Below are 25,357 nucleotides of genomic sequence, written 5' to 3' on the forward strand. Positions count from 1 at the left end.
AATACTGACAGTCTAGGAACAAAGCTCTCATCTCGCAACTTAAGGTCGCCTTTTTTGTGTACAGATATTCGTACCACTGCCCAAACACATAGATAGACTATTACTGATCTGGATATGATCCTGCTTAGACCAGCATGAAAAGCTCACTAGAGTATGAAGAAGTAAAGCAACAGGTTTGTTCTCTGGAGAGCAAAGGCTAGCTTAGTTTGTACCACACTGTCCATTACACGGGGAACCAGGTGCCTTTGTTTACAGTCACCATAAAGATTATGTTTTACTGGATGATGGCATGCAGACACACAGATAAAGAAACGGAATCCCAAGCCTTTCTCTACGATATAACTTGAAAGTTCAAAGCCACACATGATTGACTTGTATAAGTATACAAGATGCCCACATTCAGTACATGGAAAAATCTGATTATGTGGATGCAAAACAATGTCACAGAAGGCTGTATTAAGTGGAAGTACTATGAATGTGCATCGCAGGCTTCATCAGTTTAGTACTGTGGTACAATGTCAAGGACCCTTAAATTGGTGTGTACCGTGGACCCCCATCTGGAAATGTTTTGTAGAGACCCCATAAGAAAAGTGGCCTGGTAAACCATCCCGGTCGTGTGAATTCACAATTATCATGTGTGCTCAGGGCTGATGCTGAGCACAGACGCTGATTGGCGCTTCCACTTTATGGTTTCTGCAAAAAAGCCCACCCAGAGCCTGGGGGTCAGACCGGTCTGCAGAAGACGCATGATAATGTGAATTCACCCGACCGGGATGGTTTACCAGGCTACTGTATAAGAGAAATATATGTGTTGTTAAAATTATCCCGGATTTTTTAATACGTAAATAGCTTAAGCATAAAATAGGGTTAAACTGATTTATATGCTATATTAACTCATTTTGCTGGGTAGTAGGTACCCCCTGGAACGCAAGAACCCCTGGGGTTCCTGGACCCCACTTTGAGAAGCACTGGTTTAGTACACTGTAACATCCAGAGTGTCCCTCTAATGCTGAGCCTTAAACAAAAAAACAAAATTACTATCCTTTTTTTTTGTCAGGGCTGGAATGGTAAGACTTTAATAATTTTTGCAGGGTATGAAAACACTGATCTAATTGTTGAATGCATTCCCTCTGTGTTGTCATTCCATTGTTTTTCCTTCTGTATGTTCCTGACACAGGACAGTGGCTCTACACTGCAAACTCTTAGTTATAGTAATTATTCACATTTACATTGTGATCGTAGCTATAGTACTAACCATGACCTTATGTTATGAGGTCATCATGGTTAGTAGAGGCTAATCACACAGCATAATATAATATAATATAATGTAATGTGTATATTCATTTAACATTTCTGTCATGCCATTTGTTTAAAAATATTCAATTTTGCACCACTTAATTCATGTGGGCCCATGAAATCACCTCACAGACAGCTGAAACCCACGGGTCTGGACTGGTAGAAGTGCACTGCTGGAAGAGCCTGTATATTTTCGTGTGTGTGTGTGTGTGTGTGTGTGTGTGTGTGTGCATGTGCATGTGCGTGTGACAGCTCAAGGTGCATTATGCAGTGTGTGGCACACATAACCAGAGAGGAGACACAGGGAGAAAGAAGGGAAAAGGAATTCAGCTGAAAAATGAGGTCCAATCCATGCCATCTCTCTCTCTCTCTCTCTGCTTGCCCCACACTTGAAAGGAACAGGATTTCTTTTGTTTACACCCCCCCCCCCCCCCCCCCACACACACACACACACACACACACACACACACACACACACACACACACACAATACACACACACACACACACACACACACACACACACACACACACACATCACACAAGCGCAAGAAGCCCTATTACTCCTGTTAAAGGCAATAGGAGAAAATTAGCAGGTCTCTCTCCCACACACAGAGAGAGAGACAGAGCTCTGTACTCCACTGTGTTGTTCACATGCTGTGATGGCTTTACTGTAGAGTGGGCAAGGCAAAGAAAGGAAAAGGCTAATACAATCAGAGTGGAACTGCCACCGAAGCAACAGACATGGCTGTCTGAACACATCATGACAGACAGCAACACAGACCAGCAGGAAGACAGGCCCCTCCATTAGCCCATTAAGACCTACAAATATACAAGCGCGCAGCGCGGCACAAAGTGACGTGCTGTGAACTTTAATAACTGAACCAATGCAACAATCTTTCCCAGTTTGAATGGGTTAGAGAGGGGGTCTGTATGAACTCGCATGTGCACTGATCCGCACACACACACACACACACACACACACACTCACACTCACACTCACACTCACACTCACACTCACACTCACACTCACACACAGGCACTGATACTGTATCCGTGCCTAAAGACATCGGTGCGCACACTCATGAAAAAGTCCCCTCTGCTAGTGTATAAGGTGCCACACACATTTTTATTTCCTCCCAAGCATGGCCTTTTAGAGAGGTGGTGGAGGAGCGAGCGAGCGAGCGAGCGTATCATCTGGCAGAGAGCGAGTCCAGCTGGCAAATTCTCATCCACTCACACCAGGAGGCAAATCAAACTGTGGCTCGGAGCCAGGCCACAGTTAGATAGCTTGTCCGCTGGAGCACATCACTCTCGAATCGTGTCTAAATACGTTAGTTGTTGTGTTAATACAATTCAGAAAGGCTCTGGCTGTTGAGAGCAAGGCATGGCTTTCACCCAGTTATTTTGCGTCCCCAAATTAATTAAGAGAATGGCTTTTCATGGGGAGATGCAAAAGCAGTGTTTATAAATTGACCACACAGGTGAAAGCTGTGACATGAATTCAATCTAAACAACGCAAACTATCCAGTGTCACTCAACATAGAACTGCATCTAAAGGGTGGCTAATGAAGGTCCATGCATTCTCCCACAATGTGTCAAATGCTAGCAATGGGCGTAACATCCAATTTCATCCCACACTGCACCACGTTCACTGTATGTGAATGTGGTGCATATTACATGTGATTACGAAATTCTCTAGCGGTTCAAAGCTTGATATAGGACCCCAGGAAATGCACCAGCAGGGAAATATATCGGTCAACTGGATGAAGAGATAAAAAAAGACGGTGACAAAAAGTAAGACAAATTACCCACCAAAAAAACATGACGGGGGAGAGCAGCACAACATTGTTGAGCTGACTTGAGCACAATTTATGGGAGAAAAAATGACGACATTCTTCTTGGTTCATTATTACGTTATATTATTTTCCAGGCAGTTTAAAGGCATTCTAATATCCATGTATATCCATTTGTTACTACTGGTAATTAAGTATACCATAATTGATTTGGTGCATGTTAACCTAACATTCTCTGTTCAATAACCTGGATGTGGTCTTATCCCAAAGGGGAGAAACTCAAGTAAGACTTGTTTGATATACAATACATGGCTATACAATACATTATTGACCAGCATTCTCAGGTCCATTTACTATTGGGTAAATGGTCTTATTTCCATGGCAATAAAAGGAATATATATTGTTTTTAAACATATTTGTCAACAGGATAAGAACATGCATACAACTAGCTTGTAAGACATGAAATATTGTGGGATATGAACTATGGCATATGGGCCGTGTTTATTAGATACTCATATGTAAGAGCCTTAGTTGTCTGTCTGTTAGACAGGATGTCTGCACCAGAAGAAAATGATAATGCAAGTCCCTCTCAATATGAATTAGATTGAAACTAACCCTCTGGATAGGAATTAATATTCATTTCCACCAGTAAAATATTCCTCAAATCTCCTGACAAACCAGAATATTAAAACATGTTGGGTATGTTTTTTTCCCTGTTTAGAGAACTCTGACAAGAGAAATCACTGTTGCAGATTACAAAGAGTTACACTTTGTTTTGTTTGTTACAAGTTCCTTCTAATGGCTGCTTGAAAGGAAGTCAATACTGGAGGCTAACTCACTCTAAGAAAGATTTATAAATGCCCATTCAGTGTCCTGGTGATTCCATTAAGGAGCAACAAAGAAGGGAGATGGCAGTGACTTCATAAGACATCACAGGATCCCAGAGGTATTGTACGCAATACCATACTGCACTGTGCCAACAAAACGGCCGCACGACTGCAGCGAAAATTAATTTGTGCATGGTACACGGCCCCCTAAATTCTGAGGAGTTGACAAGATGAAACGAGACAAGAGCAAAAGGGGAGTGGGAGTGGGGAGAAGTGTCATAAACAGGTTTTCCTTTCTTTATTGCTTTTGGTAACAGAGCTGTGATTAAAGCCTTTAGAGAGCTGTGGTTCTGTCCGTGTGGAATAATCTGGAGTAAGCTCAGGGAAGCCTTATTATGGCTCAGATGCTAAGAAAATCTACGTAAAATAAAATATATTTGGTTACTTTTAAATTTGATTCGCTGGAGCACATCACTCTCGAATCGTGTCTAAATACGTTAGTTGTTGTGTTAATACAATTCAGAAAGGCTCTGGCTGTTGATGTGTGTTAGTTTTTTCTGAAAACTGTTCAAAACAGTTAATGTTTTTGAATGCCTTTTAATCCTATACATAAACTGGTTCCACTTATGTGTGGCACCAAAACAGCCTTCCTCTAGGCTAGTGTTGGGGGGGGGGGGGGCAATATTTTTCAGACCTTGTTACATCAGGCATGACATCCCTGTGACAAGGCTGGTAACATGGAATGTTACCATGGGAACAACCATGTTGCCTGTGACAGGGCCATAACAGCCCTGCCATTCAGTGCTGTGAGAGGGGCCTGATGTGACACGGCCTGACGTCCATATACAATAATACTTATGATCACTACTCCCTGGCAAGTAGGCTTAATTACATACTAACAGTCCACTTTAATGTAAAAATATTACATTTGGAAATCGATGAGATGTTTTCTGAATTATATAAGCAACACGATACACAATAGAAAATAAAGCCTTACACTTTAATTGGGTGCGGGAGGCGGTAAAGGACCTATTATACCTATATTGGATAGGAGGCACTGGCCCCAAAAAAGGTTGAGAAACCCTGCTCTAGGCCACAAAGGAGCTAGGAAATGTCCATTAATGGTTGTATGGCTTTCTATAATATTCAATATTATAATTGGTATGCACCAGTAAGCAAACTTTTATCCAATGGTTATAAAAGGCAGAAAAGCAGGCTTCCGTTCATTGGCTATGAGACCAGACTGCACCGCACTTTTGCCAAATTCCACAGTTAAGGGCTTTGATTGGTTGAGGCCATAGTTCCTGATGCGCCCTCAACCTAGCATCCAAAATGGCTGATTGTTTCCTATAGTTACAGATCGCAAAACATACCCCCATGCACTCTCACACGCACACGCACACACACACACACACACACACACACACACACACACACACACACACACACACACACACACACACACACACACACACACGTCAACAACTCCATAGAGATATAACGTGATGCATGGGCAATCAAGAAAAGAGAAAAACTTAAGTAGGGGGGAGGAAATCGACATCAGTTGAAGTTGTGTGAAACAGTAAAGAGGAAGAGAGAATTCTCAACAGATAGAGAGAGATTGAGAGAGAGATAGATAGATAGATAGATAGATAGAGAGAAAGTAAAGGCTGACTAAAAAACAGTGCTTTGACTAAAAATACAAAAGCAGCTTATACACCGATAATTTACATAATATTAGAAAACAAAATGTACAAGTTATAGTTTGTTAAGAAACATTTACACATCGACTGAGAGGATAGTTTGAATTAAGGCTTGAACAGGACAAAAGCAACACGTGTGTGTGTGTGTGTGTGTGTGTGTGTGTGTGTGTGTGTGTGTGTGTGTGTGTGTGTGTGTGTGTGTGTGTGTGTGTGTGTGTGTGTGTGTGTGTGTGTGTGTGTGTGTGTGTGTGTGTGTGTGTGTGTGTGTGTGTGTGTGTGTGTGTGTGTGTGTGCGTGTGTGTGTGTGTGTGACTGTGCTTGCAAGTATGCATGTATGTGAGTGTATCATCACATACCATCATAGAGCACTATGGCTTGCTTTCGCTTGAACCATTTTGCCTCCCTGATTAACTCAATGCCTACTATGAGGGATGCAAAATACGGTCACCAAAAGGGCCACAGAGGGGAGCTGTGGCATTCAGTGACATCTTATTAGAGGCAGACGTCTTTGTGTCTGTGTCGTTAACGCGTGCATTCCCTCCCTGGGCTTCAGAGTTCAGCCTGTTTCAGCTCAGACTAAATTCTCTTCCTCTTGAAATAATCTGCATACTGGCCCCCTAGGCCTTGGGAGTGTTGCCCTATGTAGGCACCTTCTGATGAGGTCACGTCCTGCATTGCCAGCTGAGGGTACTCCCGCTTCTGGCCCCTTGCCTGGTTCTAAAAGAAGAAAGGACAGAGGAAAGAAAGAGGAAAAACCTTGGATTATTTCAGTGACTCACTTGTCAATGTGTTGACAGTGAGTCAACCCATTTGTTCTTGGCTGCTTCGGGACTGTTTACAAATGTAATCCTGCACACGGTTTACAAATGCAACGTCGCACACTTCCCTTGCACGCCTCCACACACAAAGAACGAAACTACAATTCAAGGAGCGATCCCAGTTCAGCCCATCAATCCTCACCACTTTCTATAGAGGCACCATAGAGAGTGTGTTAACCAGCAGCATCTCTCTCTAGTATGAGTACTGTAATGCCTCCGACAGGAAGGCTGTGAAGTGAGTGGTGAGGGTGGCAGAAATAACTATAGGGGGCCTCATTGCCACCTATCGAGGACCTGGACCAAAAAAGCTGCCTATCAAAAAGCCTAAGTATGTAGGATTACTAGCCTGTACTCGTTTCCCTTTAAATGTCCATTGCCGCATTGACAATGCATTGGGCGCTTAAAGTTAAATATCTCCCAAATTACAAATGATTTAAAAGAAAAAAACTCAAGCCTGCATGTCCACAGTAAGGTGGAATTTTTGAACTGTGAATGGAGTTTCTAGGTGAAAGTGTTTTTTTGAGGTCCCAAATTCATCCACCGACCTCCATTCTAAATCTCTGAACTTTTAAAGGAGTACAATTCTAAAACTATTAAACATTTCAAAGATTCCTTTTCAGGCAAACATGTCCACAGTAAGATGAACATTTTAAAGTATGAATGGGGTTACTAGCAGTAAGTATGTAGGATTACTAGCCTGTACTCGTTTCCATTTAAATGTCAATTGCCGCATTGAAAATGCATTGGGCGCTTAAAGTTAAATATCTCCCAAACTAGAAATGATTTCAAAGAAAAAATCTCAAGCATGCATGTCGGTCAGGGGATCTTAGAATAATCTCACATTCTATTCCAATTCACTTTTTAAACAATTATTTTACTGATTTTCCTTTCAGACCCCAAATTAGATATTGCTCAATTTTTCAAATATTCACTTCCAATTTGAAGCTCAGATTATACTAAGATCCCCCGGGCCTGTGAAGGTATCTCAGTATAATCTGAGATTCAATTCGAATTCACTTCTCAAGTCTATCTTACTGATTTTCGTTTCAGAACCTAAATAAAACATTGCTTGTTTCTGTCTGCTTCTGTGATGTATGTCCTGTAATGTACTTTGTGTAATGTATTGTGTATGTCCTGCCTGTATCTTGAACGGTGACGTCATGGACACAAAGCAAATTTTGGTGAAAGGAAGCTGACAATAAAGTTGTATCGTATCGTATTGCTTCATTTTTTCAATTTTCTATCCCACCAAAAAATCAGGAAAATGCTCCATTTTTCTGATATTCTGCTTAGTATTTTGGCTTCTTTTGATTTGGGACTGACACAGAAAAGCTCAAAATAGTTTTTTTTCTCCAAATCTTTCATCCCAGAATAAAAATCAAAGAATGTCTTTGCCATTTTTCCAATTTTATAGCCTACCCAAAAAAATCAGGAAAATGTTTCGTTTCGGTAAAATTTATTTTACCGAAACGAAAGTTAAATCCGAAAAAATCACTAAGTGTGGAGGCCAAAATCGTCCCCCCAAAAACCTGTTAGGAGTACGTTTCAGGCAATTTAGAGTTGATTGGTAAATTTATTTTACCGAAACGAAAGTTAAATCCGAAAAAATCACTAAGTATGGAGGCCAAAATCGTCCCCCCAAAAACCTATTAGGAGTACGTTTCAGGCAATTTAGAGTTGATTGGTAATTTTCGTTTCGGTAAAATTTATTTTACCGAAACGAAAGTTAAATCCGAAAAAATCACTAAGTGTGGAGGCCAAAATCGTCCCCCCAAAAACCTGTTAGGAGTACGTTTCAGGCAATTTAGAGTTGATTGGTAATTTTCGTTTCGGTAAAATTTATTTTACCGAAACGAAAGTTAAATCCGAAAAAATCAGTAAGTGTGGAGGCCAAAATCGTCCCCCCAAAAACCTGTTAGGAGTACTGTTACGGCCAACCGTATTTCATTCTGTATTCGTTTATCTTTAGATACATTATAGTATTTGTGTGTTGCTTGTATTCTTTCATTCCTGTTTCTGAGGTGGAGAATTGGTAGTGCTGCTGATTGCCAAATGTCTGACAGCTGTGGGGAATCGTCCCTGCCACTGATTCGCTGGTTCACTAATGATCATGGTTGCTGATTGGGCGTGGCCACTTCTGCTCCTCTATAAATCCTCAGTGTGAAATCATTGCTGCAGAGGACTGTCAGCCTAACAGCAGCAGAGAATCCATCCCTCTGTCCTTTCACCCCAAACCAACCCTTACTTGTCTTTCTGTGTGAAAGACAAGAGACTATGACAATTTGATTCTTTGTATTATGTTTTGATTGTGTGTGTTTAGTTTAGTTGTTTTCTGTTATAGGTTAGGCATCTTCAGTTCATATATATTTTTGTAACGCTTTTTACTATTTTGTTTATAATAAATATATATTCAGTTTTAAAGCCTTGGTCCTTCTGCATTTTATGTTGCTTCCCCTAACCCTAGACTAGGGGTCGTAACAGGCAATTTAGAGTTGATTGGTTTTATTTTACCGAAACGAAAGTTAAATCCGAAAAAATCACTAAGTGTGGAGGCCAAAATCGTCCCCCCAAAAACCTATTAGGAGTACGGTTCAGGCAATTTAGAGTTGATTGGTAATTTTCGTTTCGGTAAAATTTATTTTACCGAAACGAATGTTAAATGCGAAAAAATCACTAAGTGTGGAGGCCAAAATCGTCCCCCCAAAAACCTGTTAGGAGTACGTTTCAGGCAATTTAGAGTTGATTGGTAATTTTCGTTTCGGTAAAATTTATTTTACCGAAACGAAAGTTAAATCCGAAAAAATCATTAAGTGTGGAGGCCAAAATCGTCCCCCCAAAAACCTGTTAGGAGTACGTTTCAGGCAATTTAGAGTTGATTGGTAATTTTCGTTTCGGTAAAATTTATTTTACCGAAACGAATGCTAAATGCGAAAAAATCACTAAGTGTGGAGGCCAAAATCGTCCCCCCAAAAACCTGTTAGGAGTACGTTTTAGGCAATTTAGAGTTGATTGGTAATTTTCGTTTCGGTAAAATTTATTTTACCGAAACGAAAGTTAAATCCGAAAAAATCATTAAGTGTGGAGGCCAAAATCGTCCCCCGAAAAACCTGTTAGGAGTACGTTTTAGGCAATTTAGAGTTGATTGGTAATTTTCGTTTCGGTAAAATTTATTTTACCGAAACGAAAGTTAAATCCGAAAAAATCATTAAGTGTGGAGGCCAAAATCGTCCCCCGAAAAACTTGTTAGGAGTACGTTTCAGGCAATTTAGAGTTGATTGGTAGTACTTTGTAGTGACTTTTTTTGGTCCCTAACAGTCATCGAGCTCTGGACTTCGTAAATTAATTTTTTCACCATTGTGTCACTACCGAAACGAAAGTTTGTCACTACCGAAACGATGATTTTGGCCTCCACACTTACTGATTTTTTCGGATTTAACTTTCGTTTCGGTAAAATAAATTTTACCAAAACGAAAATTACCAATCAACTCTAAATTGTCTGAAACGTACTCCTAACAGGTTTTTGGGGGGACGATTTTGGCCTCCACACTTAGTGATTTTTTCGGATTTAAGTTTCGTTTCGGTAGTGACAAACTTTCGTTTCGGTAGTGACACAATGGTGAAAAAATAAATGTATTTGTCTTGTTTGTTGTTCAAGTCAAAGCACCAGGAAGGCTGTATTTCTTGGCCAACAGTTAGCTCAATGGGTTGAGACGCAGTATTCATGATCCAGAGGCCATGAGTTCAAATCCCACTGGTGTCTTTACTGTGATGCTTCCCTTTGCAGACTAACTTCTAGAAAAACAAGTTAAAACCACCAGGAAACCTGTAACTCTCAGCCAACAGCTTAGCTCAACTGGTAGAGCGTCTGTCCAATAACATGACTTGACTTGACTTGACTGGGTTCGATTCCCACTCGAGTCAAGTGTCCCCGGTAACTTGGGGCAACGGATAAATTGACTGGTATCCTTAGTGATGCTTCCCTTTGTAGACTAACTTCTAGAAAAACAAGGTAAAAACCACCAAGAAACCTGTAACTCTCAGCCAACAGCTTAGCTCAACTGGTAGAGCGTCTGTCCAATAACATGACTTGACTTGACTTGAGTGGGTTCGATTCCCACTCGAGTCAAGTGTTTTAACTTCTTTTCTTTTTTTTAGAATTAACTTGTTTTTCTAGAAGTTAGTCTGCAAAGGGAAGCATCACTAAGGATATCAGTCAATTTATCCGTTGCCCCAAGTTACCGGGGACACTTGACTCGAGTGGGAATCGAACCCAGTCAAGTCAAGTCAAGTCAAGTCATGTTATTGGACAGACGCTCTACCAGTTGAGCTAAGCTGTTGGCTGAGAGTTACAGGTTTCCTGGTGGTTTTAACTTGTTTTTCTAGAATTAACTTGTTTTTCTAGAAGTTAGTCTGCAAAGGGAAGCATCACTAAGGATACCAGTCAATTTATCCATTGCCCCAAGTTACCGGGGACACTTGACTCGAGTGGGAATCTAACCCACTCAAGTCAAGTCCAGTCATGTTATTGGACAGACGCTCTACCAGTTGAGCTATGCTGTTGGCTGAGAGTTACAGGTTTCCTAGTGGTTTTAACTTGTTTTGTTTTTTTTAGAATTAACTTGTTTTTCTAGAAGTTAGTCTGCAAAGGGAAGCATCACTAAGGATATCAGTCAAGTTACCGGGGACACTTGACTCGAGTGGGAATCGAACCCAGTCAAGTCAAGTCATGTTATTGGACAGACGCTCTACCAGTTGAGCTAAGCTGTTGGCTGAGAGTTACAGGTTTTCTGGTGGTTTTAACTTGTTTTTCTAGAAGTTAGTCTGCAAAGGGAAGCATCACAGTAAAGACACCAGTGGGATTTGAACTCATGGCCTCTGGATCATGAATACTGCGTCTCAACCCATTGAGCTAACTGTTGGCCAAGAAATACAGCCTTCCTGGTGCTTTGACTTGAACAACAAACAAGACAAATACATTTATTTTTTCACCATTGTGTCACTACCGAAACGAAAGTTTGTCACTACCGAAACGAAACTTAAATCCGAAAAAATCACTAAGTGTGGAGGCCAAAATCGTCCCCCCAAAAACCTGTTAGGAGAACGAAAATCAGTAAGATAGACTTGAGAAGTGAATTCGAATTGAATCTCAGATTATAATAAAATACCTTCACAGGGCCTATGGGATTTTAGTATAATCTGAGCTTCAAATTGGAAGTGAATATTTGAAAAATTGAGCAATATATAATTTGGGGTCTGAAAGGAAAATCAGTAAAATAATTGTTTAAAAAGTGAATTGGAATAGAATGTGAGATTATACTAAGATCCCCTGACCCATGTCCACAGTAAGGTGGAATTTTTGAACGGTCCCAAATTCGTCCATTGACCTCCATTCTAAATCTCTGAACTTTTAAAGGAGTACAATTCTAAAACTATTAAACATTTCAAATATTCCTTTTCAGGCAAACATGTCCATATTAGGATGAACATTTTAAAGTTTGAATGGGGTTTCCATTCTATATATGACATTTTGAATCATTACAGTCAGTTCACCTTCTTTTGGGTCTTGAGTCGAAACAATTACTCCCGCGGAGACATCAAATTTCTCTTTTGGGCCTTGAGTCTTAGGACTTAAGGCCCAAAAGAGAAATTTGATGTCTCCTTGGGAGTAATTGGTTCGACTCAAGACTCTTTTGGGTCTTGAGTCTTGGGACTCAAGACTCAAATCCTGGAAATGGCAAATCAGCATGTGTGGGATTTGAAGGTGCAAGAGTCAAGTCAAAGTTGGAAAAATGTCCAGGTTGGATTTGAACTGGGAACCTTCCGGTTGTAAGCCCTGTATCTTAACCACTGCACCGCAGCGATTCTTACTGACTTTGTCCATTTGCGTGTTGTTCACTAAAAGATTAGATAAAGGTGCAGGAGTCAGGTAAAAGTTCAAAAAATGTCCTTGTTGGATTTGAACCAGCAACCTTCTGGTTATAAGCCCTGTATCTCAATCACTGCACCACTGTAATTCATCCTAATTCTGTTCACTTGCATGTTCTTCATTGAAAGGTTAGATAAAGGTGAAACAGCCACGTAAAAGTTGGAAAATATTCCTTGTTGGATTTGAACTCAGAACATTCTGTGTGCAAGGCCTGTGTCCTATCCACTGCTCCACCATGGTTCATAGTTTCTCTGGTCTCTTGCAGGATGTTCACTGAAAGATTAGATACAGACCACAAGAGTCAGATAAAAGTTGGGAAAATGTCCTGGCTGAATTTGAACCGGGAACCTCCTGGTTGCAAGCCCTGTATCTAAACCACTGAACCACAGAGGTTCTTATTATTCTGTTAACTAGCGTGGTATTCACTAAAAGATTAGATAAAGGTGAAAGCGCCAGGTAAAAGTTGAAAAGATGTCCTTGCTGGTTTTGAACTCAGGACCTTCTGAGTGCAAGGCCTGTATTTTAACCACAGGGCCACCATGGTTCATTTTTTCTCTGGTCTCTTGTACGCTCTTCACTGAAAGATTAGATACAGACCACAAGAGTCAGATAAAAGTTGGAAAGATGTCCTTGTTGGATTTGAACCAGGAACCTTCTGTTTGTAAGCCCTGTATCTAAACCACTGTACCACAGAGATTCTGATATAGTCTGTTGTGTGGTATTCACTACAATATTAGATAAAGGTAAAAGCCCCAGGTAAAAGTTTAAATGTCCATTGCCGCATTGACAATGCATTGGGCGCTTAAAGTTAGATATTTCAAAAAATACAAATGATTTGAAAGAAAAAATCTCAAGCATGCATGTCCACAGTAAGGTGACATTTTTTGAACTGTGAATGGAGTTTCTAGGTGAAAGTGTTTTTTTGAGGTCCCAAATTCGTCCATCGACCTCCATTCTAAATCTCTGAACTTTTAAAGGAGTACAATTCTAAAACTATTAAACATTTCAAATATTCCTTTTCAGGCAAACATGTCCATATTAGGATGAACATTTTAAAGTTTGAATGGGGTTTCCATTCTATATATGACATTTTGAATCATTACAGTCAGTTCACCTTCTTTTGGGTCTTGAGTCGAACCAATTACTCCCGCGGAGACATCAAATTTCTCTTTTGGGCCTTGAGTCTTGGGACTCAAGGCCCAAAAGAGAAATTTGATGTCTCCTTGGGAGTAATTGGTTCGACTCAAGACTCTTTTGGGTCTTGAGTCTTGGGACTCAAGACTCAAATCCTGGAAATGGCAAATCAGCATGTATGGGATTTGAAGGTTCAAGAGTCAGGTAAAAGTTGGAAAAATGTCCAGGTTGGATTTGAACTGGGAACCTTCCAGTTGTAAGCCCTGTATCTTAACCACTGCACCGCAGCAATTCTTACTGATTTTGTCCACTTGCGTGTTGTTCACTAAAAGATTAGATAAAGGTGCAGGAGTCAGGTAAAAGTTCAAAAAATGTCCTTGTTGGATTTGAACCAGCAACCTTCTGGTTATAAGCCCTGTATCTCAATCACTGCACCACTGTAATTCATCCTAATTCTGTTCACTTGCATGTTCTTCATTGAAAGGTTAGATAAAGGTGAAACAGCCACGTAAAAGTTGGACTTTGTAGTGACTTTTTTTGGTCCCTAACATTCATCGAGCTCTGGACTTAGTAAATTCATTTTTTCACTACCGAAACGAAAGTTGGTCACTACCGAAACGAAAGTTAAATCCGAAAAAATCACTAAGTGTGGAGGCCAAAATCGTCCCCCCAAAAACCTGTTAGGAGTACGTTTCAGGCAATTTAAAGTTGATTGGTAGTGACTTTTTTTTTGGTCCCTAACATTCATCGAGCTCTGGACTTAGTATTTCTTTTTCCGTTTCGGTAGTGACACAATGGTGTCACTACCGAAACGAAAAAAAAAGTGTTCCCCCAAAAACCTGTTAGGAGTACGTTTCAGGCAATTTAAAGTTGATTGGTAGTGACTTTTTTTTTGGTCCCTAACATTCATCGAGCTCTGGACTTACAGTAGGTCTCACTTTCGATTTGCGTGTCGACACAAACACCCGTGTTGCAATGAACGTCTACACGCTCTGCTGTCTCTGTCTCCGATGTGCGGCCCAGGCTACTAGACGCTCTATAACGGATATACTGAACGTTATAGATTGGTGAGAAACATGCTGAGACATCACAGGTCTTTTGAGCACAATTGAACAAACCCAAACATTGCGTTTTTAAACAAGCAGTGGTTCCAACTGTCACTATAATAATATACATAAAAGTACGTCCTTTCCTCCGTAACCATAGCACTGGCAAAGAGTACACCACACATCCTCCTGGCCATAGTGTCTCTATACTCACATAGTAGTAGGCGTTCCAGTCGGTGGCAGTGGTGTGTGCGACGGCGCCGGGCGCGGCCGCGGGGTGGGGCGTCGCCATGAAGCCCGGCATCATGGGCATGGTGCTGTAGGCTGGCATCACGGCCTGGGGCGGGGCCGCTCCGTTACTGACTGTGTGCAGGGAGACACCGAGAGGCTTACACATGTCCACTTCCTGTAACGCACACACACACACACACACACACACACACACACACACACACACACACACACACACACACACACACACACACACACACACACACACACACACACACACACACACACACACACACAGATGGATAGAGAGAATTATACACTGTACACATATTGCATGCAATTATATACATATACACAATCTTACATGTGTTAGATTACACACAGGTCCAAAACACCTGCCGCCAACAACAACAAACACAGACCTACATTATAGGACACGTGCATGCACATTGCACACGCCATAATACATGTTTGTATCGCTATACTTGAGAAGACAATATTAGGACGACAATTTCATAAATGCCTATTATTACACTAATAGTTGCGTGCAGATCTACAAGCAGATCCACAAGCTCACTATGTGTTGCAGTGACAGTATAAGTCATGCATAACTCTATCCTCAAATCCTAAACTCTATAAATCAGTGGTTTTCAACCTCTTTCGCGTCAAGGACCCCCAAATTGACATATATTATTAGCCCACGGACCCCCATTTAAAAAGATGTGCCAGGGACTCAACCATTTAGATTTCTTGGGGGTCCCAATCTACACTGCATCATCATTATCAGTGTTCATTTAACTCTGAGAGTGTACAAATGGAACCAAATGGACCCAAATTGTCCTCAAAATGTGTACTTCTCAAATTCTACTATACTTGAGGGTGCATTTAACCCCTCACAAGTAAAGTAATACAAGTGCACACACACACACACACACACACACACACACACACACACACACACACACACACACACACACACACACACACACACAGTAGCATAGCCACACGCACCGTTCGTTAACACCTCTGCACACAGTGACTGGTCAAGACAGGTTGGTTAGGGATGGGGGGGTTAGGGGGGGCTAGGGGGGTGCTAGGGCGGGGAGGGGGGGTGCAGCTGCTGGGCCGTGGAGTGATGTGTTCTTTCTAACAGGATATCAGTGTCCCAGAGAGGGGTCAAGCTCTCCAAATAAACACACTAACTAACAGCTTGTAAATACCAGCTCACTGCCCGGGGGAGCCGCGGCCGGGCTCAGTTGCATGGAGACTATGCTGTACGCTCAAGTAGGGCTACTTAGATAGGCTTATTCCTGGTCCTTTTACATAATACTGTAACGCTGTTTAAACTACGGTATGCCTGTTTGACTCGACTGTAGGGTGTGGGAGTGATGCATACACACTTCTTGTGCGTAGGAATAGTGTGTGTGTGTGTGTGTGTGTGTGTGTGTGTGTGTGTGTGTGTGTGTGTGTGTGTGTGTGTGTGTGTGTGTGTGTGTGTGTGTGTGTGTGTGTGTGTGTGTGTGTGGCTGTGTGTGTGTGTGTGTGTGTGTGTGTGTGTGTGTGTGTGTGTGTGTGTGTGTGTGTGTGTGTGTGTGTGTGTGTGTGTGCACGCGCGCGAGCGCGTGAGCGTGCGTGCCTATATAATGACTAATTGCATGTAGAAACATGAGTAGCCGTGTGTGTGTGTGTGTGTGTGTGTGTGTGTGTGTGTGTGTGTGTGTGTGTGTGTGTGTGTGTGTACCTTGCTGGGGTAGGCCTGGTTCACTGCTGTTGCATTCTGGGAGTAGTACTGCGTGAACGCCTGCATGTAGGAATTGTAATCCCCGTAGGATGACACGACTGGGGTCTGCAACACAACATGCACATATCTTATTACCTGTGTGTGTATGTTTGTGTGTGTGTGCGTGCGTGCGTGCGTGCGTGCGTGCGTGCGTGCGTGCGTGCGTGCGTGCGTGCGTGCGGGTGCGTTTGTGTGTGTGTGTGTGTGTGTGTGCGTGTCCGTGTGTGTGCGTGTGTAATACCAAAACGCTCGCCCCAAAACACATTACCCCCGGGGGAAATCCGGCGACCTTGGAACAATCCCCACCTGGTATTCCTAAACGTAACCTCAGTAAACTATGCCTAAACCTAACCTTATTCCTAAACGTAACCTCAGTAAACTATGCCTAAACCTAACCTTATTCCTAAACGTAACCTCAGTAAACTATGCCTAAACCTAACCTTATTCCTAAACGTAACCTCAGTAAACTATGCCTAAAACCTAACCTTATTCCTCAGTAAAACGGTGCCAAACCCTAAAAAATATTTCTAACCTTATCCTCAGTAAAACAAATACAAGAATACAAGAAAATAATGGGGCCAAGCGTGTTTTGGGGCGAGTCTTCCGGTAACCTGTGTGTATGTGTGTGTGTGTGCGTGTGCGTGTTGTGCTACAGTACCTGTGTGTGTTCCTTGCTGCAGTCCGTGGCTGTGCTTTCCTGTGTCACAGCAGTGTTGTAGCTGTGGGCTTGTGCTGCTGCTTGGTAGTGCTGGTACCACTGTTGCATGGCATCCTACACACACACACATATGGTCACAATATGGTCATATGGTACTGTACACTGTGAACAAATGGAAGCAAATGGACCCTGAGAATTCTACTGTGCAGTTTGTTTATTAATCTCTCCTCCTTTTCTCTTTCTTTCTTTCTTTCTTTTCAACTCCTTGTGGACGGCCTGCTTTTAGAGAGAAATGCTCTTCTTTCATGTTGTCAAATCACGACTTGTTCTTTTTGGATGAGTAGTTTGTAATTAACATTTCAAACTGAATTCACATCAGCATGGAGTATTGGTAGCTATGCTGCTAAGCTGCAGGAAACCAAGAGAAGAAGAAAAAGCAGACTACAACAACAACAAAAGAAAGAAAGAAATGAAAAGGAAATGAAAGGTGTAAGTAAGTGAATGAATGCCATCAGTGACAGTGGGGGAGCTTCATGGAGAGAGAAGCACAGGACAGATGGACACGTCTCCTGCCAACCCCCCCCCCCTCTCTCCCCCTCTCTCCCCCTCTCTCCCCCTCTCTCTCTCTCTCCGTCTGTCTCACATTCTCTGTTCAACTATCCTTCCTCCCTGGCTTCTCCGGTTACATGTCCGTCTCCATTCCTCCTATCCTATCTCTTCCGTCCATCTACTGTACATCAGAGGCCAGACTGTAAAATCCACAATTGTTTTATTTAATTTATTTTAAATGTTTAACCCTTTAAGACCGGGAACGCATCTGTGTCATTTTTAGATTTATTTGGGCTATTAAAACACTTTTTTTCACTTTTTTTTAAATCTTCAAAATTTGTGCAAATCTTTGAATATATATATATTTTAAAGCGAACATTTGTAACTGAAATATTTGCTTCTGGGGGATTCTACAAATGTCTTTGTAGAATTTTGGAAAAAAAAACTGTGTTGCTATAATATCGGTGGTTCTCTAACTTTTTCCATGTCAAGGACCACCAAAATTATATGTATTTGGCCGCGGACCCCCATCTCAAAATATGTTGTTCCAGGGACCCCCCAGAAGAAAAGATTTGAGTTAAAGATTTTCGCTTTCAAATATATATATATATATTCAAAGATTTGCATTTGCATTTTCTAAAAAAGCAGATCTACAAGCTCCTAGCGCGGCTTGTATATCTGCTATTTCTGAATAGCCAAAGAAATCTTAACATGACACAGATAGCTTCCCGGTCTTAATGGGTTAAAATAAATTTTGCTGTAGGGGTAGCCCTAGTCAAAAGAAAATGTGTGCATGTATTACCTGTGTGTACACTTGGCTGTACTGACTGTAATCAGTGGAGGTATCTGTGCTGTAGGGGGATGTGACTGTAGCTGCCCCGCTGTAGGAGAGAGACACAGGGACCTGGGAAGCACCAGGGCCCACCGAGCTGCCATACACCCCAGGAGCAGGTTGACCTCCTGGGGCTTTACTTCCAACTGGCCCTGGAGGGTTGGGTGTAAGGAACCATGGATTGAAACATGCTCGTTTGGGCATATCAATACTGCAATGTAGAAATACTCTGTTACAAGTAAAAAGTACGGAATTGAAAATGTACTTCAGTAAAAGTACAAAAGTATTGGTATCAAAATGTACTTAAAGGGATAGTTCACCCCAAAAATTACTTATTTTCTATCGATTACACACCCCATGAAGCCTTGAATTCATGGAGATTTTTTTTTTTGTGTCGCATTCCTAAGTCAATAATTTGATGACCGGTGGAAAGATGCTAATGTCTCCGGTAGGAGACACAAAGTTGACACTTTGTGTCTCCTACCGGAGCCACCGGCAGTCATCAAATTATTGGCTTAGGAATGCGACAAAAAAAGAAAATCTCCATGAATTCAAGTCTCCATGGGGTGTGTAATCGATAGAAAATAGGTCCATTTGGAGGTGAACGATCCCTTTAAAGTACCAAAAGTAGAAAGTTTTCAAATGTATAAAAATCTTTTGAAAATAGCAGATCTATAAGCTTGTAGATCGGCAAAGTTTAAATAGGCCTGAAGTGATTAATGTATGTTTTGTAATAATAATCAAAATCTACGAAGTAACTAGTGACTAAAGTATTCAAATAATGAGTACATGTACTTAGTTACTTTCTACCACTGTGTAGTATACTGTATATAGGAAAGTTGATGTTAGGGATGCATGGACAACATTTTGGGCATATATATACTGTGTACAAGGATTTTCCTTTTCATTGTGAATTTAAGCACATAAAGTCATCTTGTACATGACACCAACACAAAAAGTACATTTTAACAAACCTGATGCATGTCTTTAAAAAAAAATCTCATCTTGCCAACCCTTATTTGTCACAGACCCATGTATGTTTAATATAACCATGCATAATGATTAGCCCTCGGTCTAGGGCCATAAAACATACACCACAATGTCAGCTTTCCATTACAGAAAGAAACGTTTTTAGGGGTCAGCGCAAATGATGTAATAGTGACATGTAATAGTGCATGCTTGCGTGTGTGCGTGCGTGCGTACCTTGCAGTGACATGCCTGGCAGAACACTGGCTAGGTTCAGATACGGGTTTGAAGGAAGCCTGACTTCTTTAGGGGGTTCGCCCAATAGAGAACCCTGAACACCGCCAGCCTGGAATGAGAGGAGACAGACAGGTGGAGAAATCCATTGTTATCATTTCATCATCATGAAGTGCTTTTCATTCATGAGCATCTTGGAGCAGCAATGTTTCAGAAATGCCATGAAATCTCTAACTATGGCTGCCTGGCGCCTGCAGCCCATCGCAGCTCAACTCCTTATTTACCACACAGACCCCATTGTGTTTACCCCATTGTGTTGGTAGCCTACTAGGGTACATTATGTGAGAGAAAGTGAACAAATAAAAATAAAATAAATAACTGTACTGCCACCACTTTGTCTTTAGCCTTATTTTGAGGCTGCACACTCTTAGAATGTCAATGCTATTTGTTTCAAAATCACCTCCTATTCATGCATCGCCAATCAAATGTTGATGGTTGGTCTGTAGTGGTTCTCAAACCTTTTTGGCTTTAGCACCCCCTTTCCCTGATTTCTGAATCCAAGTACCAGCTTTACCCAACTAGAATACTTTGATTAGAAAACTGTAGGAGACAACCATAGCTAGCATATGATGCTATGGAATGAAGTATATAACATTCCAAGTAAGAAATGGAGTGAAATATCGATTTACATTTGTATCTTTATTATGCAATCAAACAGAAAAGATTTGAGAGCAAAACTGTTCAAACTTCAATAAAAAAAATTATGTTATTTAATAAAAAAAGATGTTTGAGTTCTGGTATCGTATTATTGCCCTTACGTGTGTTATGGTGAGGTCATGAACATTGCTAAGCTGCACAGCTTAACTGCTTTGGGAATTCTATACGACTCCTTCCACCATGTCATTCACTCATCTCTCATCACAGCTTAAAGCTCTCCCTGTCGTCAGCCTCCAGCGCAGGAGGGACGCCCAATCAAATACAGACATTATTACATTATCACAGATACTGAGGTGACTTTACTGTTGAAATGTTAACGTGCGCTTTCTTCCACCTTGTTAACCCATTCAATCCGGGAACGCATCTCTGTCATTTTAGATTTCTTTGGCTATTCAAAACTCGCACGCTCATAGCGTGCGAGTGCCGCACGCTATGAGCTTGTACGGTAGATCTGCAAAAAAGTTAAAGTTAAAATATATACTTTTTTAAAGCAAACATATGTAACTCAAATCTTTGCCCCTGGGGGGTCCCTGGAACAAAATATTTTACAAATGTTTTACAAAATATATAATCAAAGATTTGCACACATTTTCAAGATCTTTCAAAAATAGCAGATCTACAAGTATATCTGCTATTTTTGAATAGTAAAAGAAATCTAAAATGACAGAGATGTGTTCCCGGATTGAATGGGTTAAGTTAAAGCCTAGCAATTTCACTGAAACTCACTCTCTCTAGTGCTTTACAATAAGTGATGTTCTGGATGTTATAGCCTTCGAGTCAAGAGTAGGACAACCTTGGCAGGGTTTGAACCAACAATTCTTGGGAACATCTATAGAGAGATGTCTTAACAAAGTGAGAAACAGTGCTTTATGTTCTGTCCATCACAGTTTCCCCGGTGCTTTAAGTGCTGTTGTGGATGTTTGGCCTTCAAAACATGCCTTGGAGTGAAGAGTAGGTCAACCTTGGAGGGGTCTTAAACCAATGACCTTCGGCACATTGAGAGAACACAATGAGCCACAGCACTTGTTGGCTGAGTCATTCATTATTGTTTTCCTAGTGCTTTAACCACTTGAACCAAAGCATCCATATTCTGGGGGCGAACATTCACCAAAAATGGCAGATCTACAAACTCACAATGTGTTGCGTTTGAACGCACTGTGAGCTTGTAATGTATATACATTGTTTTTTGGCAAAGATATTTGGGGCCCTACTTTCGCCAGTGCCTTACCCATTATCCCTAAACTTCTTTGCTATTTTTTAAAGTATTTTTAAAAAGATTTTCAAATAGTTCAAATAGCCAATCTACAAGCTCAGATCTGGTAGAAAATATGGCCCTTGGTGTAGAAACAAGCGGTCAAAGTACAGTTGTAACCCCAAGTCCGGTTCTGACTAGAAGGTTTACGTGGTTAAGCGTAGTTCTGGATACTGCAAGAAACATTTTGAACAGCTGCTCGGGATTCTTACTTTAAAAAAAGAAAAATTACCATGTTTTCACTCAGGACTCTGACAGCTGCAAGGCAAAAAACTCTGCGAGCCTTGAGTTGGCAGAGAACAAGTGGTGGGTGTGAATGGCACCATGTCCTCATCTCACCCACTAACATGTGGGGTCCCTCAAGGGAGCATTTTAGGTCCTCTATATTGTTTGATGATATCAGAATCAGAATCTTATTTGAGGGGCAACATAGTATAGTAGGACTTATCTCTGATGACATAGAATGAGGTTATTCTGACAATACAAATAATTTATTTTGCAATTAGCTAAAAAGAGTTAGCTCTAACAAACTGAGGCAAGTATGTCTTCTTAGTTAGACTTTTGAGTGCACAACATGCTCTGTTAAAATATGTGCCTGGTTCATTTTTTTCATGTGTCTACTGACTATTTCCAAAGAGTTAAAAATCAAATCATATGTATCTCACACATTTCATATCTACTGGTTAAAAACTCAGGCCCATACAGATTTTTCAAGGCCCAGAAATTAGACAAGTTATGATCTGTCACTGGTCCCAATGAAATGATATCCTACTATAATTCTAGTAACCTCTGTAGTGGTGAAGCTACCCGGTTCTCCTCACTGGCTGGAGCAATTGCTCTGATTTTGCACACAGCCATTGACCATTACCATCTGAACTTAACTGTGAAGCCCGTTTTTCGATTTCATCAAATCTCAGCTTCTTATTAGTGTTTTTGTGTAAAACACTGTCGCCATGGTTACGGGGCTGCCCAGCTATGGGACGAACTGCCTCCCGGGTTGCCAGATCATGTGCGCATATCCCCCCACGGATGCATCGACCGGGTATGGTCTAGTAATTTGAATTCATGTAATGAATGTAACTTTTACTTGAATATTTAAGTACAGACAGAAAAAAACAAACACGTTATTTACTTCAAAGGGTGGGTTATCCTTCATTCCATAGCATCATATGCTAACTATGGTTTTCTCCTACAGTTTTCTAATCAAAGTATTATAGTTGGGTAAAGCTGGTACTTGGATTCAGAAATCAGGGAAAGGGGGTGCTGAAGCCAAAAAGGTTGGAGAACCACTACAGACCAACCATCAACATTTGCTTGGTGATGCATGAATAGGAGAACAAGGTGAGTTTGAAACAAATAGCATTGACATTCTAAGAGTGTGCAGCCTGAAAATAAGGCTAAAGACAAAGTGGTGGCAGTACAGTAGAGTTTAAATAAATAGTGAAAAACAGGGCGTTTTGTGCTGCCAATTAATTACAGTTCTCCTCTGTTGGGAGCTGATCTCCATTATTGTGAAGCAAGAGGCTAAGGAGAAGACAACCAGGGGACTAGAATCAAGAACGACTTGACATGTTAGCGTCTTAACTCCATAATTAACATTCTTAGCTCCATAATTACCACAGGCCATCATTGTTTTCACCATGGAAATCAAATAAAGTTATAGCATAGCAATGTGTGAACCCAACACTGACATGGCCATGTATTTTGGCAGGGAGCAACGTAGTATACAGGAGCACAAATCAGGTTATAGACAGGTCTGTGTAGAGTCAAAGGCAGACGGGTTGGCAAGTAGACCGAAGCCAGAGACCAGCAGGGATAAATGCCCCTGGCCATAGAACACCAGTCATTGAGAGAGACAGGTGAAGCAGGGAGGTGAGGAGTCAGTGGATTTTGTGGTGTGTGTGTGTGTGTGTGTGTGTGTGTGTGTGTGTGTGTGTGTGTGTGTGTGTGTGTGTGTGTGTGTGTGTGCGCGCGCGCGTGTGTGTGCGAGCGTGTGTGTGTGTGTTCCTTACATAGGCCACATTTTGTAGACATTTGCAAGTTTATTGGGAACGCATGTCTGAACGGGGACATTACATTACATTTCATTTAGCAGACGCTTTTATCCAAAGCGACTTACAATAAGTGTATTCAACATAGGTAGGGAACGAAAACTACTAATCACCAGAAGTTTTAAGTGCATTTCCTGCAAAAACAAGCAACCAAGATAAATCCTAGCGCTAAGGTAAACCTTTACTGAAGTCTCATAAGGTAGGAGTTAAAGTACAGGCATGTACCTTGTTATGGTTTAATCGGTTAAGGTTGTGTAAGGGGATAAGAAACGTACGTTTGTGTGTGTGTGTGTGTGTGTGTGTGTGTGTGTGTGTGTGTGTGTGTGTGTGTGTGTGTGTGTGTGTGTGTGTGTGTGCGCGCGCGCGCACGCATGTGCGTGATCTGTATGCTTACCAGTGGGGAGCCGTCAGAGATGCCGTGCGGGTTTCCCGGCGCTTTGGGCGGAGGGGGACCGAGGCCTGAGTTACTAATCCCCAGGGAGTAGCTCTGTCCCTGATGGGGCTGGGAGCTCACCGTGGTCCCAGGAGGCGCGGGCTGCCTGTCGGATGACGAGGAGCAGGAAGCAGCGGGAGTGCTAGAGACGGCGTGCGCTCCGTTCTGATCTCCGCCTCCGGCTGTCCGTCCCTGGAGGTATGGCAGCATGCCCGCTGCTGACACCATGGTGGCACTGTGGGGAGAGCCTGGCACAGCATCCTGCCCTAACTCTGCAGGAGAGACACGGGCAGGTGAACAGGGAGGATGGAGAGAGATGGAGAGAGAGAGAGAGACAGAGAGAGAGAGAGAGAGAGAGAGAGAGAGAGAGAGAGAGAGAGAGAGAGAGAGAGAGAGAGAGAGGACCAGGGAGACAGAACAAGGTATGAGAGGAAGAGAGAGGAGAGGACAGTAGAATAGAATGGAAAGAGATGGAAGGAGAAGGTCAGTTCAGATGTGAATGATTGATATGCCTTTTTTTTTGCAGAAAAGGTGCACAAATATCCGCCAGGGTAAGGCCACTTGGCCTTTCGGCAAATTGCCAGCGCAGCAAGGGAATCACATAAATAAATAAAAAAGCATTTTAATCCACAGAAATAATGAATTTAATTTAAAGGTTAAGGATTTGAATACATAATTTAGAAGACATTTTGTAGAATCGGCCTCAAGTCTTAATGGGTTAACTCAAAACTCTCCTGTCGCTCTTGTCCCTCGAGGTGCAGACGTGAAACTATACATTGCATCATAGTGTGTACCGCAGCTTATCTCACAAACTAACATGCCAATCCGTTTTAATTTGTCTTGTGCACGCTAACAGCAGCCGAGGAACTAAATTATTATGGGCCTAGTGGTGCGTGAGATTAGTTGTGGACACACGCTCATAGTTCACTGTATTCTGTCAGAAATAGTGGTAGCATAGTAGGGGTTCATACAGTCTGTTCCCCTAGTACAACGGTTGTTAATGTAACCAATGAAGCAATCATGAAGAAAGTATTTCAAGAACCAAAATCTGCAGCATCAGTTTTTAGTCAAATTGACAGACGTTTGGGTCCCTCTGGGCCTTCATCAAG

The 25,357-nt window shown here is 41.7% G+C and overlaps 1 protein-coding gene across 1 annotated transcript in view; it reads right to left on the reverse strand.

The window, feature by feature from the left end:
- Positions 1 to 1,793: 1,793 nt before the first annotated feature.
- The window catches only part of raver2 (ribonucleoprotein, PTB-binding 2), a 104,896-nt gene continuing 81,332 nt past the window's right edge, over positions 1,794 to 25,357 (reverse strand). Inside the window, exons 10-16 of the mRNA XM_084067828.1 lie at positions 24,210 to 24,520; positions 19,799 to 19,907; positions 18,566 to 18,747; positions 17,215 to 17,328; positions 16,518 to 16,622; positions 14,760 to 14,951; positions 1,794 to 6,338 (exon numbers count right to left, since the gene is read on the reverse strand). Coding sequence (XP_083923954.1) covers positions 6,198 to 6,338; positions 14,760 to 14,951; positions 16,518 to 16,622; positions 17,215 to 17,328; positions 18,566 to 18,747; positions 19,799 to 19,907; positions 24,210 to 24,520 — 1,154 coding nt within the window. The 3' untranslated portion in view covers positions 1,794 to 6,197. The remainder of the gene's footprint in view (positions 6,339 to 14,759; positions 14,952 to 16,517; positions 16,623 to 17,214; positions 17,329 to 18,565; positions 18,748 to 19,798; positions 19,908 to 24,209; positions 24,521 to 25,357) is intronic.

Source organism: Gymnoscopelus microlampas (assembly GCF_963454915.1).
Source record: "Gymnoscopelus microlampas genome assembly, chromosome: 9".
NCBI classification, from domain to species: Eukaryota; Metazoa; Chordata; class Actinopteri; order Myctophiformes; family Myctophidae; genus Gymnoscopelus; species Gymnoscopelus microlampas.